Source organism: Netta rufina (genome assembly GCF_964035555.1).
Source record: "Netta rufina genome assembly, chromosome: Z".
NCBI lineage: Eukaryota > Metazoa > Chordata > Aves > Anseriformes > Anatidae > Netta > Netta rufina.
This window is the reverse complement of record NC_140126.1, coordinates 36,670,778-36,685,996: the sequence shown is the minus strand read 5'-3', so window position 1 is coordinate 36,685,996 and position 15,219 is coordinate 36,670,778. Positions and strand designations below refer to the sequence as shown.

The window sequence follows — 15,219 nt, the reverse complement described above, 5'->3', positions numbered from 1 at the left end:
CTGTTTGGCAGGGTTTCGTCCAAAGTACAACAAATTGTTTCCAATTGCATCTCTCTAAGGAACCTTTAGAACAATTCTACATTTTGATGTTTTCAGTGTAAATAAATAACAAAAATGTTACTGTTTTGTCACTGACTATTGAAGTAAGGATATTATGCAGTACCATTTTTTATAGTTAGGCTACTCTTTACTAATCTGATTTCCTGTTCTGCTTGGATATTAAAATTCAAAATTTGCAGGACCAGGAAACACTTTAGTTTATGTCACAGCTGCCCTTTTCATATCAAGCCACACCTCTGAATTTAAGATGTTGCTGTAGTTCTTTATGTAGTTCTTATGTCCTGAAACATGGAAGGTAATCAGGTACATTTAGCCTTTGATTATATGAGTGGAGTTACAGCATTTCTTATGGGATACTGTGATGTCTTGGATACTGTGGAGCATAGAACTTGAAAAACAGAGTAAAAATACCACATACAGGTCCACAAAATTAAAGCTCCCTCACTAGATGGATTTCTTAGCTCAGAATAACTTACTCTGTTCTTCAATGACAGGAGGAAAACTGAACTGTCAAAAATTTTCTCTGTTTCAGCTGGTTGTATTCTGGCACAGCATAGGCAAAAAAATGTATGTATTTCTATGAAATGTTAGTTTATAAAACATTCCATTTAAAATTCTAAAGCCTTTTGAAAAATCTCATTAGATAATCACCATCACATATGATTAATGATTTGCTTAGCATGTCTGGTTATTGCAGATGAAATGTGAGTACAATTATCTTCTGTAAACTTTCCATGGTCTTTTGCAAAACGACAGAGTAAGGAATTTCCTACTTTGGTTAGTTTACTCTCTTGTAAGACATATGCTTGTGTCATATGTGTTTCGCTTTACATGAAATACTGAATGCTAAGCTAGTTTATATATTAATCTAGTTTTTAATATGTTCTTTTTATGATTATAGGATTATGTTGCATAAGTGGACAAGCTGTTTCATATGAGATTTACATTTACATAAAATCATACTATGAGTTTGCCCCACCTAATCAAATACCCACCAGAAATGAAGTATTTTCAGCTGTTTACCACCTGCTCTTAGATTTCTCTTCTGTCAGCACACTTGCTTTGCATTTGGGGAGAATCTAAATTATTTGAATTATTTTTCATTTTAAAAAGTACTTTTAGTGTTAGTTGACGTATGAGATAATATTAGAAAATTAAGGCATATGCACAATTTTGGACTAAATAATTGACTAAGTGATTTTATAATCCTTTATATTCATTAGTTTGTAATTCACCCTGCACAATTTCTCTCTATCAATCACAGCCCAGAAATATTTTTTCCTTAAGTGTTTGTACAATTAAACATTATCATAACACAAATGAAGAACAAAAAGTTATTTTGTGGCTTTGATGCAATATACTGTACATGCTCCAAAATACAAAATGTGTACCAGGGAGTGTAAATAGTGTAGATATCATTATGATTTCCAGATTTTTCTGGCAAAGAGCTCTTTGACCTGTTTACTATTTAAACACCATCATATTTTAGAAATGATGCTAATATTTATGTTAGTGACTTTTCCCTCTTTCTCAGTGACATACCAAAAAAGTTCATAATAAGTTAGTGTGCTGCATGAAACGTGTAGCTTCTAATGGGTTTAAGCATACAAATCTTGTTGCTTTTTGCAGCTAGTAGTTCTTTTACTTACAAATGTCAAGCTATGTGCTTTTCTGTGGGCATATTATACTTCAACATGGCTAAGAGTTGCTGGATGCTCTCTACTTCCTCAACAGCAGAGAAACACCAAAGAATATGGAGGTGTTTTGAACTGAGGATGTGAAGGGAGGTTGGGATTTCGCTGTTGGTAATGCATAGAAAACAAAACTGGAAGTGAACACTAAAAGTCTGAAATCAAACAGTTTCATTTGTATTTTAAAGGTAGTTTTATGTCAGATCAGCATTTCTGATGACAAATTTGGGTTTTACCAACAATTTGATAAGGAATCTTAGCAAGTTCTTTGGCTTTTGTAAATACTTCAGTGCTGATCTCCTGAAATGGGAACTTGTATCTTTTCTCAAGGTTCTATATACTACCAATAACAAATTCCTGTGTTCCTTGCATGAGGCCATGATGGGAGATGGATTCGCTCTTTTTCCTCTTCGGAAAAAAAAGAAAAAAGAAAAGAGAACTATGGCAACAGCAAATTTATCTGCTTGTGTTCCGCAGCACAAAGTGGTAATATGACATCTGAATAATTAAGGATAATATCAGAAAATATTAAAAGAAAAAAATCAAAAAACAAACAAACAAAAAACCACAACTATTGCTATTTATGTGTTTGAGCAATATCATAAAATAAGATCATACTGGGTGCAGACTACTTGTGACTTAGAGGTAGGTCACGAATAATTCATGGTACATTTTTTGGAAAGTGTCTTCGGGAAATTGTTTTATATGAGGTCAAGAGAACTCAGGGTTCTAAAATGCTTAGATCTTTTCAAAGCTGTTTGCCTCTATCCTCTGTGATCCTGGTAGTTACAGATGTTATGCTTTAGTAGAAAACTTCTTTTATTTTAATCAAGTGCATACTCTATCATCCTATATATAAGATGACCTGACAAAACATTTGTATAATTATAAGGAAGTGTTTATAAATAGTATTTAGAATATGCCTCAAACTTATCTTTGATTACTTTTAAAGTTCATGATTGCTGAGTGCTGATGATCTTCCACTTCTGCTTTCTGTCTCATGCTCACCTTGGGTTTCTGCTTTTCTCCTGTGCATCATGGGGTGCATGGGGTACTCCCATACCTTCTCTTGGTCTTGTGCCATGTATGTGTGCCAAAGGCCGATGTTCAGTTCTATGTTCATTCTCAGGTTGTTGAAGTAGCTTGTGTTTCACTGGTGGTGTGTGCACCAGCCCTGAGATCCCCTGACGAAATGCTTTTAAAATTGCAGCAGATCTAATTATTGTTCTAAGAGAACAAATGTGCCTGCGGGGCATGAACTTTCCCTTTCCTTTCTTACCTACTTCACCACAGCTTCTGATTTCAGATCTCATTTCCAATTTCTCACCTGTCTTCAGAGTTTTTTTAATAATTTAATAAATGCAGAGAACCTAAGCAGTGAATATGACATGTGAGCACTTGTAGCACTTCACCTTTTCTGGAAGACCCGCACTCAGCAGTGTTGTAAGGACACAGAGGAGATCTTTTGACAGATCTATTCCTCCTTACAGATACAAAGTGCTTAGCTGTTGCCTACAAAAAGTTTATTTCAGATTCTAGTCTTCATGAAGGCTTTTGTTTTGGTTTTACTTTTTTATTTATTTATTTTTATTTTTTACAATAGCATAATTATCATCAGCTGTTGAAATTAAAAATGATTGTTATACATTGCCAGTCATATTTTGCCTCTATGCCAGTGGTATCCGTAGCCTTAGCTATATAAAGGGCAACTTTCTCTTAAAATTATTGATGTATTCTTGCCATTTTTTTTCTTGTAACAAACGAGAACACATTATCTATGCTCTTACGATTTTTCAGTGCTAGTTTGTGTTTCTTGATAATACTGGATTCCTTCTAGATTCTCTCTCTCACTCTCTCTCTCTCTTTTTTTTTTTTTTTAATTTTTTATTTTTTTATTTTTTTATTTAAGATAGCCTGGCAGAATAGGGAAAGCAAGAAACAAGGCTGTTCAAAATGGCTTTTCTGTAAGTGGAGGAGGAAGGGGATGCATGTTATACTTCAGTGGTGCTTCATCATAAGCATTGCCTGTCATTAATGAGCATGAGCATATGTATTAGCATCACTGGGGCAGACCTCTCTATTCTTGTCCTTCCAGAGTCTGTGGCAGAGAGCCCTTAGGCACCGACACATTGTTTTGACATAGTCTGTTGTGACAATACAAGGAAATAAGAAAGGAGTTTGGTTTCCCCGAACAAAGCCATTCATAAATTGTATTTATTTATTTATTTATTTTTTTTGGGGGGGGGGAGGGCACAGGGTAGTTTGAGATTTATTTACTTATTTATGTGTTTTGGCAGGGGGGTTCTACTTTTAGAAGTCTACTTCTAGAAGTTCATTTCTTGGCTGATTTCAGGAACTATACTAACAACTTTTTTTTTACTTTTTTTTTTTTAACTTTTTTTTTTTTTTTTCCCGTACTGTTACTGAGAGTGAAGGTATTCAGGATTACAGGTATTTTCTGACTAATTTACAATTATTTTGAAAGTGTTGGTTAGAGTGTGTATGAAGAAAAGGTTCGTCCTATCGTTGCATGGAAGTAATAGTTGCCTTCGTAAGAGTTATCAAGCTTAATTCTGTACACAGTGTAGGAGATATGAAATTCATAGGATGACTCTTGTTGGCATTTACTTGTTTATGGTAACGGAGGGACCTCGCTGGTTTATTCTGGCAGTTGCACTTGCACTGGACCCATTCCTTCTGCTAATAACTAACAGAGAATAGTCTAGCAAAACACAAATACATATTTGAAGTTCTTGATGTCTGATGGATTTTGTCAGTTTTAAACAAGCTTTTTCTTGTGTTTAATTTACTGCTCGTTACAATACTTCCTATTACACACACAACGCCAGTAATATAAACCATTATTGGCATAATCTGTGACATCCTGCAGCAGCAAAAGATTTTCCATTAGGAAACTGCTTCATTGTTTTCTTTTATTTAGTATATTTTTTTCATTTTGTTTTGTTTTTAATCAATTAAAAACAAAGTGAGGTTTAAATGAAAAGAATGCATTTCTGCACTGAATACTAGTGGTTACCTAATGTGAGGATTGAGATATCCATGGTACAAGGTGGAGGAGCATTGCTCTGCTTCTCTGTGCATTGCTTTGCTGAGACCTGCCTATTCTCTGCCTATATGTGACACTCTTCCTGTGCAAAACTTTTTATTATTAACTATTGCAGTAAAAAAAAAAAAACAAAAAAAAAAAAAGTGAACATGCAAATTAAGATAAAACTGCAAAAAAATAAAAAACACCGATTAGTGTTTTTAATCTGCTTAGATTACTACTGTTTTAATCATGGCTATTTTTTCACTTTTTGACTAGCTTTTATGTACTGTGTAGGAAATTGTTCTACTGAAATGTAACTGCCAACTTTACAGGCAATGTAGAGAGATGTAGAGAGGTTTTTTTTTTTTCTTTCCCTTGTGATTCAAGCTAGCTGTAGGACATCCAAAAAACCAGTCGGAGAGTTTTTCCAGTTCTGTTCGGGGGCAAGGCAAAGAGTGTTTCCCTAGCCCCAACATACTTTTTGACTCTCAGAAGTGTTTTTTGGTTGGGTACTTTTCTTGCTTCCACTTTCTCATTCAGAGTGCAGATGGGGAGAAGCAAAAACATACAGAAAATAGAAATGCCCACTCATTTCTCTAGCCTATAATTGTGAACCTGCTGTTCACAAATGCTTTAGGGTTTTCAGCACAGAAATCAATTGGTGCCAAAAAAATAAAATAAATAAATAAATAAAGTGTTGTCTTGAGCTAGATGCATGTGCTTTTGTTTTGGTCCTCCATGATAAGTAAAGAAGAAACTATAGAGGCTTAATGACATTTGAAGTGAGTAGGAGACACCAAAAGCAGGATGTGTTGGCTATAGGTTGCTATAAGGGAACATAAACATTTTCTGTGTGTTGGGGTTTGCTATGAAACAACACCTCATGCCTAAGAATGTTTTATGATTCATCATAGCTTACAATGAGTATGTGTACTAGCTTCCAGTACAGTGTTTACCAGAAATCTTAATGCAATTCTAAATCTGATCACAGAACAGGTAGATTTTATGGACATAATAGCAATTTTTCTATCTTTCTTAATGAACAAAGACTCTTGAACACACCTTTTTTGTGTTTATTTTTTATTTATTTATTTATTTTTTTTTTTCAGGTATGTTGTGGTGGTGGTTTTACCATGCTAGGCAGCTGAACTCTACCACAACTGCTCTCTCACTCCCCGTCCTTAGAAGAGGAGGGGAAGAAATAAAGAAAAGAAAACTCATGGTTGAGATAAGGATAAGTTAATTAAAGGGAAAAAATACTTATTAAGGAAAGATTATTATTAATTAAACAATTAAACTAAAGTGAAAAAAAAATGAAAGGGGAAAAGGGAGGGGGAAAGGAAACAAACAAACAAACAAAACAGAACAAGTGAAGGCTGTGTGGAAGTGCAGAGGAAACTTGCTCTCTACTTCCCACAAATGAGTGATGCTTGACCACGTCCTTGACCACGACCTCAATGCACGTAGCTGGTGTTTGGGAGGACAGATGTTTTTGCAACAGGAGCCCACCCCTCCCCTCTTCTTTCTGTTTCTACCTTTTATTGCTGAGTGCGACATCATGTGGTATGGAATATCCCTTTGGTTGGGTTAGGTCAGCTGCCCTGGTGATGTTCCTTTCTCACTTTTTTGCCCAGCCCCTAGAAGGTTTAGAGAGAGTCCTGATGCTGTGCCAGCACTGCTCAGCAGTAGACACAACACTGGTGTGATAACACTGCTGTTCTAGCTACAAGTGCAGAGCACAGCACTGTATGGGCTGCTGCAGGGAAAGTTAACATCCCAGCCAGATCCAATACAGTGATACTTGACACGACAAGGCAGGGTTACTGACAGTATTTAAGCTTTTTTATTTTTGTTTTCTACAACTCCTGTAATTAAGTAATTCATTTTCAGATACATTTACCTTCAGCCTTTATACTTAGTAGCAGAAAAAAAAAAAACAACATTAAAATAATGTAGTTACATAGGTGTCAAATACATGATGCCAGTGCAGAAACAAACATTCAGTTATATGCATAGCACTGGTCCATATGGATGTAGAGATCTTTCAAAAAGTTTCCTCTAGAAAGGTTTTGAAGGTTATTAATGAATATGTTTTGAGCCTCTGCCTCTCTTACTTTTACTTTGGAAATTACAAAGCTCATATTGTTAGTTTCCTATCGTTAGCAGGGGAAAAGTCACCAAAATGTGCTTTTAGTATTTAGGATTGCAGAATGAATTATGTCCTTTCCCCTGGGAACAGATTTGGAAGGTGGTTTTGAATCCTAAAGAAAATGAATGACATATCTGAAATAGTTCCTGCTTATTACTGTTACAATAATTTGCCAAGATTTATTTCTTTATACTTATAGGAGGCATCTTTTGTATTGTTGGGTATTAAAAAGCAATAGAAAATACTTCAAAATAATGTCTGACATATGTACCAGGAATGTTGATAGGTAAATGAACAAGAGAAGTGAAAACACACTTCATTTTTGGGATACATTTCAATGGAAAAACAAAACCAAAACAAAACAATCAAAACAAAAACAAAACACAACTAACTGTGTATGAGTTGTAGAGTTGAAATCTGCTTTTGCTTTTTCCCAGGTCATTAAAAGCCCTGCCTTGTTGTAATAGAAATGATTGTGGCATTCTCTCCTCTCCTCTCCTCTCCTCTCCTCTCCTCTCCTCTCCTCTCCTCTCCTCTCCTCTCCTCTCCTCTCCTCTCCTCTCCTCTCCTCTCCTCTCCTCTCCTCTCCTCTCCTCTCCTCTCCTCTCCTCTCCTCTCCTCTCCTCTCCTCTCCTCTCCTCTCCTCTCCTCTCCTCTCCTCTCCTCTCCTCTCCTCTCCTCTCCTCTCCTCTCCTCTCCTCTCCTCTCCTCTCCTCTCCTCTCCTCTCCTCTCCTCTCCTCTCCTCTCCTCTCCTCTCCTCTCCTCTCCTCTCCTCTCCTCTCCTCTCCTCTCCTCTCCTCTCCTCTCCTCTCCTCTCCTCTCCTCTCCTCTCCTCTCCTCTCCTCTCCTCTCCTCTCCTCTCCTCTCCTCTCCTCTCCTCTCCTCTCCTCTCCTCTCCTCTCCTCTCCTCTCCTCTCCTCTCCTCTCCTCTCCTCTCCTCTCCTCTCCTCTCCTCTCCTCTCCTCTCCTCTCCTCTCCTCTCCTCTCCTCTCCTCTCCTCTCCTCTCCTCTCCTCTCCTCTCCTCTCCTCTCCTCTCCTCTCCTCTCCTCTCCTCTCCTCCCAACTGTGTGCTTTATATCGGGAAGCTAATTTCAGCTGTTAATATGGTACCACTGTGAAAGAAGTTAACAGAATACGCAGAGTAATCCACAAGATTGCTGAATGACTTTGAAGACTTTCCTTTCTCACAAATCTGGAAAAGGTTGTTTTTCCTGCTTTAGGTCTCCTTGAAATAAGCAGAATTTTGTTCTGTGTAATTCTTCTGCCTCTGTTTTAAAATATAAACTTATGTTGCTCTGACCTTTAAATTTTTGGTGAGTCATGATTATGTGCTTGAAAGTCATTTTTTTATGTCCAGTTTTGTGCACTAGTACCATTTAGTTCTGTATATGAAACTGTTGTAGAACAGTTGTAGAAAGTTGTTTCCGTTGGCTGAAAAGCCCTAATAACAGCCTCACAAAATATTACAGATCCTGCTTATATGTAATTTAGTTTTTAATGCAGGCAGCAAATCTCCTAATTGAATTATCAAGTGCTGATATCTTTATTCTTGTAATTATTTCTGCCCATGAAATAGCTGTTTTTGTTAGCATTGCTTATTCTGCAGAACGAGTCAGAAATGAGACACAGCATGTAAGTGCTCCTAAAGGCTTTAAAGCTAGAGTGTTTTGCAGTGCTGATAATCAACTATATTTCAAAAAACTATTCTGTCAGGGACCTTCATCCATTGAAAATGCTTGTGACTAGTAATGTAACCATTCATACGGCTCCAGTATCTCAACCTATTTCACTAAATTATGTAAAAGGAAGGGTAGGATGAGGTCATGAGACTGTCCTTAAGATGTATACCAGTTGTGCCTGCATTTTATTTCCTTCCTTCCTTCCTTCCTTCCTTCCTTCCTTCCTTCCTTCCTTCCTTCCTTCCTTCCTTCCTTCCTTCCTTCCTTCCTTCCTTCCTTCCTTCCTTCCTTCCTTCCTTCCTTCCTTCCTTCCTTCCTTCCTTCCTTCCTTCCTTCCTTCCTTCCTTCCTTCCTTCCTTCCTTCCTTCCTTCCTTCCTTCCTTCCTTCCTTCCTTCCTTCCTTCCTTCCTTCCTTCCTTCCCTGTTTCTCTTCCTATAGTATATTCAAATCTCTTTAGTCAAATGGAGAGCTTATTGTTTTACTTGTGTCATTTTGACTTTGTCATGTTTATCACGCTTGACAGTGGGGACGAATAGGATGGTAATGTGGACTTCTCTTGCTTCTGCTGTGACCAACGGCATTGCTCATATTGATATCCAGTGACATGGCCCTTACCAGCACTACAGCTGCCAGAACAAAAGTGAAACCTGTTTTTGTGCATCAACAGACAAAACACACTGTCTGCCTGTGACAATTCATGTATGGCAAGTGGAAGTGAGTGCATAGTCAGGTCTATTCTGTAGATGAAATTGTCATTGGAGTTTGAGATCTACTAGTGAAAAGAGAACAGCTCTTGTGTTGGTTTTGTTAGCAAAACTAGTTAGTCAGCTTTGCTCTGTCCTTAGCAGTTAAAACTTTCTTGTTTTGGCTGTATTCACTGTCCAGTCAGTGATGTTATTAAGTTGTAGAGATCAAGTCCTTAGAATAAGAGGAATAAGAGGGCATAGAGGTTTTTTTTTTTTTTTTCATAACTTTTTTCCCCAATAAAAAATCAACACTTTAGATTTGGAAAATTAAACTGGTAGACCAAGGAAGAGCTAAGAATAAAAGAGAGAAAACTCAAAGTTGTAATGCTTTATTCCATGAATTAACCTACAAAATTCTAGTATTTCTTTTAAATGAGAAAGTAGATTTGAGTAGGTAACACATTTGTGGCAGTAAGTATCTGAAAGAATAAAAAAGGAGTGCTTGAAGTGAATGGAAGGAAGATAAATATATCACATTAACATATATATGTATATGTATATATGTATATATATATTTATATATATATGTGTGTATATATATATATATTTATATATATGTGTGTGTATATATATATATATATATATATATATATAAAACACCTTTGGAGAAGATTCTGTCTCTTTAACTTGTCAATATGTATTCCATATTTTGGCAATAATGATTCAACAAATCATCTCTGATGATAAATACATTAAATGGATTGTGTACAGGTGCTAACCACAAATGTTACTGAGGAGTAAAATGCACTTTGCCTGTGTTATTAACACATTTGAATAAGTATATAAATGCCTTTTTTAATATGCCTGTAATAACAGAATTTTTGTACCTTTGGGGTATATAGTCAAGTTTTAAAGTTCTCCATTATCTAATGCTTCTTTAACGGATGGCATTAAAATGTGACTTTATACATCCAAAGTATATAATCACATCAATTTTTATTGTTCTATTATGTACACTTTCCAGACAACCTGCATTTTATCACCCTATTACCATTTTTATTATTCCTGACATAAAAAGTGTACTCCATTATCTTGACTCTCACCACCTGAAGTCTTAAAAACCAAGTTCCAATTTGTGGGTTTCCATTTGTTTTCCAACTAATTTAATTAGAAAGATACTCAATCCAAATCTGGTTGTTTATGCAGTTCCACCCTGAAATGCAATTACCTTTAGCTTAATATGTCACAAGTGTGTATATTGGCATGACTACTCCACATTCAAACTCTTTTTGAAAGCCCTGCCACTTTTTCACTGGCTTTAAAATGATGCTTTGTCAAGATGTGCTTGAAAAGCCTTGTTTCATTTTAAGCTAATGAACCCTGAAGATTTTTTTAGATAGCTTATGAGAAAAGAGAAACAAAAAGCATGTATTGTTGGATTTGCATAGAGACCCTGTATTCTAAATTTATGACAAGAGGCAGAGCTAGGAACAAAAGGAGATACTGGAAGGAAGAATAAAGGAAGACTGCTATCTACTTAAGGTTGGTGTTTGGAGCACAAAGCTTTAAATCAACTTGTGTTCCCAATTATGAAAGGTCAAAAGGTAAAATAGAATGGCTCTGTTTAATTCCCATGTACTTATGTCACTTTAATGGACCGTTTTCCATTTATGTAGGTTCATACACATTAGATCTAATAGTACAATAATAAAACATTAACCTTAGATTTCTTAAAAATAAAAAAATAAAAAAATTAAAAATAGATAATTGCAGGGAAGAACTCTAGCTTGAATTGCATGTAATCCCTTCAAAACCAGCTGCAGCTGTACCAGGCTGATTTTGGTGTTGGTCGTGCTTAGAAAAAAAGCATTTTTGCTTAGAATCAGAAACTAGTAGATAGTGTTATGAATTCAATTTTTTTAAACTTAATTTCACTGCATAGATACATGTCCCTGATGGTGAAGTTAACAGTTTCACAGTTGTTTTTCTTTAACTGAAACATTAGGAGAAGGCATTGCTATAATGTGACAGGACTGTTTATTCTGACATACAAAATTCAGGTCAGCAGCTCAACCTGGGTTTATCAGTGCATTCTACCCCTCCCCCCCCCCCCCCCCCCCATTCCTCCCTTTTCCCCCCTGGCCCAATAGGAGAAAAAAGTGTTTGAAGTGTTTGTTTGTTTTTGACTGAGTTGTGTTTGAATTTTCAAATGCAAATGGTGGCATGGCAGGACCACCTTTCTGAAGGCTGTGGTATGTAATGTAACATCGGCATTTTACTAACACAAATTCCCTCAGGAATTTGTGTTTCACATTTATTCCAACATACCTCTATGTTCCATCTCTCTTAAGTAAGCCAATACTATGGCAAAATTTTTAAAATCCCAAACGTTACTTGAAAGAACAGCAATGTTAATCTTAGAATCACAGAATCACTTAGGTTGGAAAAGCCCTCTAAGATCATCTGGGCCAACCTTAAACCTAGCACTGCCAAGTCCACTATTAAACCACGTCCATAAACATCACATCTACATGTGTTTTGAAGACTTCCAGGGATGGTGACTCAACCACTTCCCTGGGCAGCCCATTCCAATGCCTAACAGCCCTTTCAGTGCAGAACTCTTCCTAATATCCAACCTAAACTTCCCTGGTGCAACTCGAGGCCCATTCCTCTATGAAGGAATTCAGCAAGTGATAATTTGTTGCCTGGGAGACAAGACTGACCCCCATCCTGCTACAAACTCCTTTAAGGTAGTTGTTGAGACAAATAAGGTCTCCCCGACCTTCTTCTTTCAGACAGAAGTATTATACACTTCTTATTTATCAACTAAAAAGAGTAGAGCTATGTTTCACTCTTCTGATGAGCACTGTAGGTCCTGTTTCCCGTTGAGTAGAGCTGTTCTAGCACTGTCGTGGAGGACAGTTGAATAATGCTGGCTTGAATACAGGACAACTACAGCTTTGAAGGGATGTCCAGAATGGATGGTGCAAAATAAAAAAAAAAAAAAAAAAAAAAAAAAAAAAAAAAAAAAAAAAAAAAAAAAAGGACTGACTGATGCCAGTGGCAAATGTTTCAGAAAAACAGCTATACAAGTAATAGATGATGACAGTTTACACTCTTTCAGGTTATCTGGGTTTTGCTTATTACTGTTAATGCTTGGAGCTCTATAAATGCATACTATTTCACTAAAAAGATACCACTATCTGCTATGGTACTGAGATACTGTGTGATGAGATGGCGATTCAGAATAGTTTTCTGGTTTGCTATATCTTAAGACATAATTTTCACAGGGGAACTCCTTTCTATTTGTCCTGCTGATGTATTTTCGACACCTAGTGGTATTAAGCGTAAATTACTGAAAACTTGTCACTGGGTGTGCTATCTTACCGTCAGTAGTCTGAGGAAAGGAGTGAAGCCAGTCCTATGGCTCAGCCAGAATGCATTTATCACTAAACTTCTGAAAATTTAGAAGAAAGTATAATGAGTATTTTTTGGCCCTGTATGATCTTCCAGTTGGGGAAGGACAGAAAGGGCTGCCCTTAGCACTCATAAGAGCTCTGAGATAGAAATGAATTTGTTGTTCAGGATTCAGGATTAGTGCAGGCTCTATTATTAAGGTACATGTATAAACAGTACATAAGCTTTGTATAGTTTTTCAATGTTGAGGATTTTCATCCAAACTTCTTTCTCATCTAGTCACTCATCTTGCTTCTTTTGTAATATGATGTCTACCTACAAGATACCTGTGTTAAACACTGTAAGATGTATCACAAAAATATACTTTGATGTGTCTAACCAACAGGCTCCCAAACACAGAAATACAAATTCTTATTAAAACAATAGAAGTTATGGAAAATGGAAAATTGAAAAATTGTTACTACAATTAATGCTGATCATTATGCTTACTTAGATAATGTGCACATGCTTACACTTGTATTTACAAGTATTTTCAACTGCCAGGATTTTCAATTACTACAGTGTTGTTTTTTTTCTTTCTCTCCTCCCTACCTCTATCACAGGCACCGGAGAAAGTGGAAAGAGTACTTTCATTAAACAAATGAGGATTATTCATGGATCAGGCTACACAGAAGAAGACAGGAGAGGCTTCACAAAACTGGTTTACCAAAATATATTTACTGCTATGCAAGCTATGATCAGAGCCATGGACACGCTCAAAATACAATACACATCTGAAGAGAATGAGGTAAGCCTGTGCAAAGAAAATTCAAATTTTCAATTTATACATGAATAATCTGAGTCTTAACTTACACTCAGAACCTTATAAGTCTGTATACCTGGCAGTGAGTTCAGGGCCTCACAGTCTGATTCTGTGGAAGCATGGGGAGTTTCTAGTAAAAATAGAGGCAGGGCAGGGTGGATATGGGATTGGGGGTGGGTAGAAAGAGAGAACTTTCAAAGTTGAAAGTTGGTAGTAGGTACAAAAAAAATACTTTGTTTGGGGGGGGGGTGGGGAAGAATCTAAAGTTCGATAAAGTTGGAAGAAAACAAAGTTGGTTGGACAGTAATATACACTTTTTTGTCAGCAGAGCTCAAGAATGAGGAACTTTGGGTCTGTTTTGTAGGAAAACACTACATTTATTAAACTTAGGTATGCTTTGAAACATACCCCCTTCTATGGATTTGATGCACCCTTATGCACTAAAATATAGAATATAGAATGTCTTCTCCAACCTTTCTTAGTTTCAATGTATGTTATACAGTTAATTTTGTTGTTGTTGTTATTTCAGTGCTTGGGACTGTAGAACTATGCAAAAATAATGTTTCAGTTAAATCAGTTGCTTTTTTTTTTTTTTTTGGGGGGGGGTGGGGTGAGGATCATAGCTAGATTATTAAGACTTGCCAGGTTCTAAAACATGGGGTTTTGTTTTTCACTTTGCTCAAGTATTATGAAGAATATATAAGCAAATTTTTGGGTGATATTTTTTAAAATTAATACTGATTTCCAGTTAGCTAAGTTTTGGTTTTAAGATAGGGAAGACTGTGTATAAAGAGTGTCAAGAATGAATAAGTTATAGATTTTATGTTTGTTTGTTTATTTTTAATTAAAATACTGTGAAGAAAACATAGATGATAACTTACTTTTCCTTCATAAATATGATCGTATATATGAAGAATACAAAGAAGATAATTATGATTTTTTGTTTGTTTGTTTGTTTTAGTTGTTTTTTATTGTGTATCCGCTTTGGGTAATAGCAAAGAAGAATGGAAAATGTTTAAAGTAAACGTCTAGGACATTACCTTTTTTTTTTTTTTTAATTTTTTTAATCACAAAAAAAAACAGGTGGTGTCAAGAAAGACAAATTTTGGAGTTGAGAGAACTGTGGTGTTAAGGTAATTCTTTCTTACAAAAAAAAAAAAAAAAAAAAGCCTGAGAGATAATCAGTTGTTTGTAAAATGCCTTTAGATCCTAAGGAAAAAAATAGTTACAGAAGCAGAAAATGTGTTTGTGAGTATACTTCATCCTAATTCAGATGTGTATATTTTCCTGAAATTGGAATCTCTTTGAAGAAATATATTTGTGCTGCCTCTTCCTGACTTTTTGGTTTTGTTTTTCTTTTCTTCTCTTCAAGAAAAGAGTATGAACATTTAATAAACAGCAAACCTTTTCTCATTCTGGGCTCTGAGTGCTGAGCTGGACACCTTCCCATAACACAGTATTCAGGCTAAACTGTGTTGCTGCTGGTTGCTGTGCTGCCAGTGTCTCCAGATGCAAAAGATTTTAACTCTATTGCATATTTTTTAGAGAGAGGAAGAAGTTGATGTGGTGTTTTTTTATTAAAGGTTAAAAAAGTGCTAATAGCACAGTATGACAAGCTCAGCTTTGGTGGCATTTAGAAAGAAAAATCATTTTTGCTTACACGTGGAGAAACTTGAGAGGTGA

At 36.0% G+C, this 15,219-nt stretch overlaps 1 protein-coding gene across 1 annotated transcript in view; it reads left to right on the top strand.

The window, feature by feature from the left end:
* The window catches only part of LOC311221078 (guanine nucleotide-binding protein subunit alpha-14), a gene marked incomplete at both ends in the record, with an annotated part of 72,937 nt that overhangs the window by 16,318 nt on the left and 41,400 nt on the right, over positions 1 to 15,219 (top strand). Inside the window, one exon of the mRNA XM_084304839.1 lies at positions 13,337 to 13,521. Coding sequence (XP_084160965.1) covers positions 13,337 to 13,521 — 185 coding nt within the window. The remainder of the gene's footprint in view (positions 1 to 13,336; positions 13,522 to 15,219) is intronic.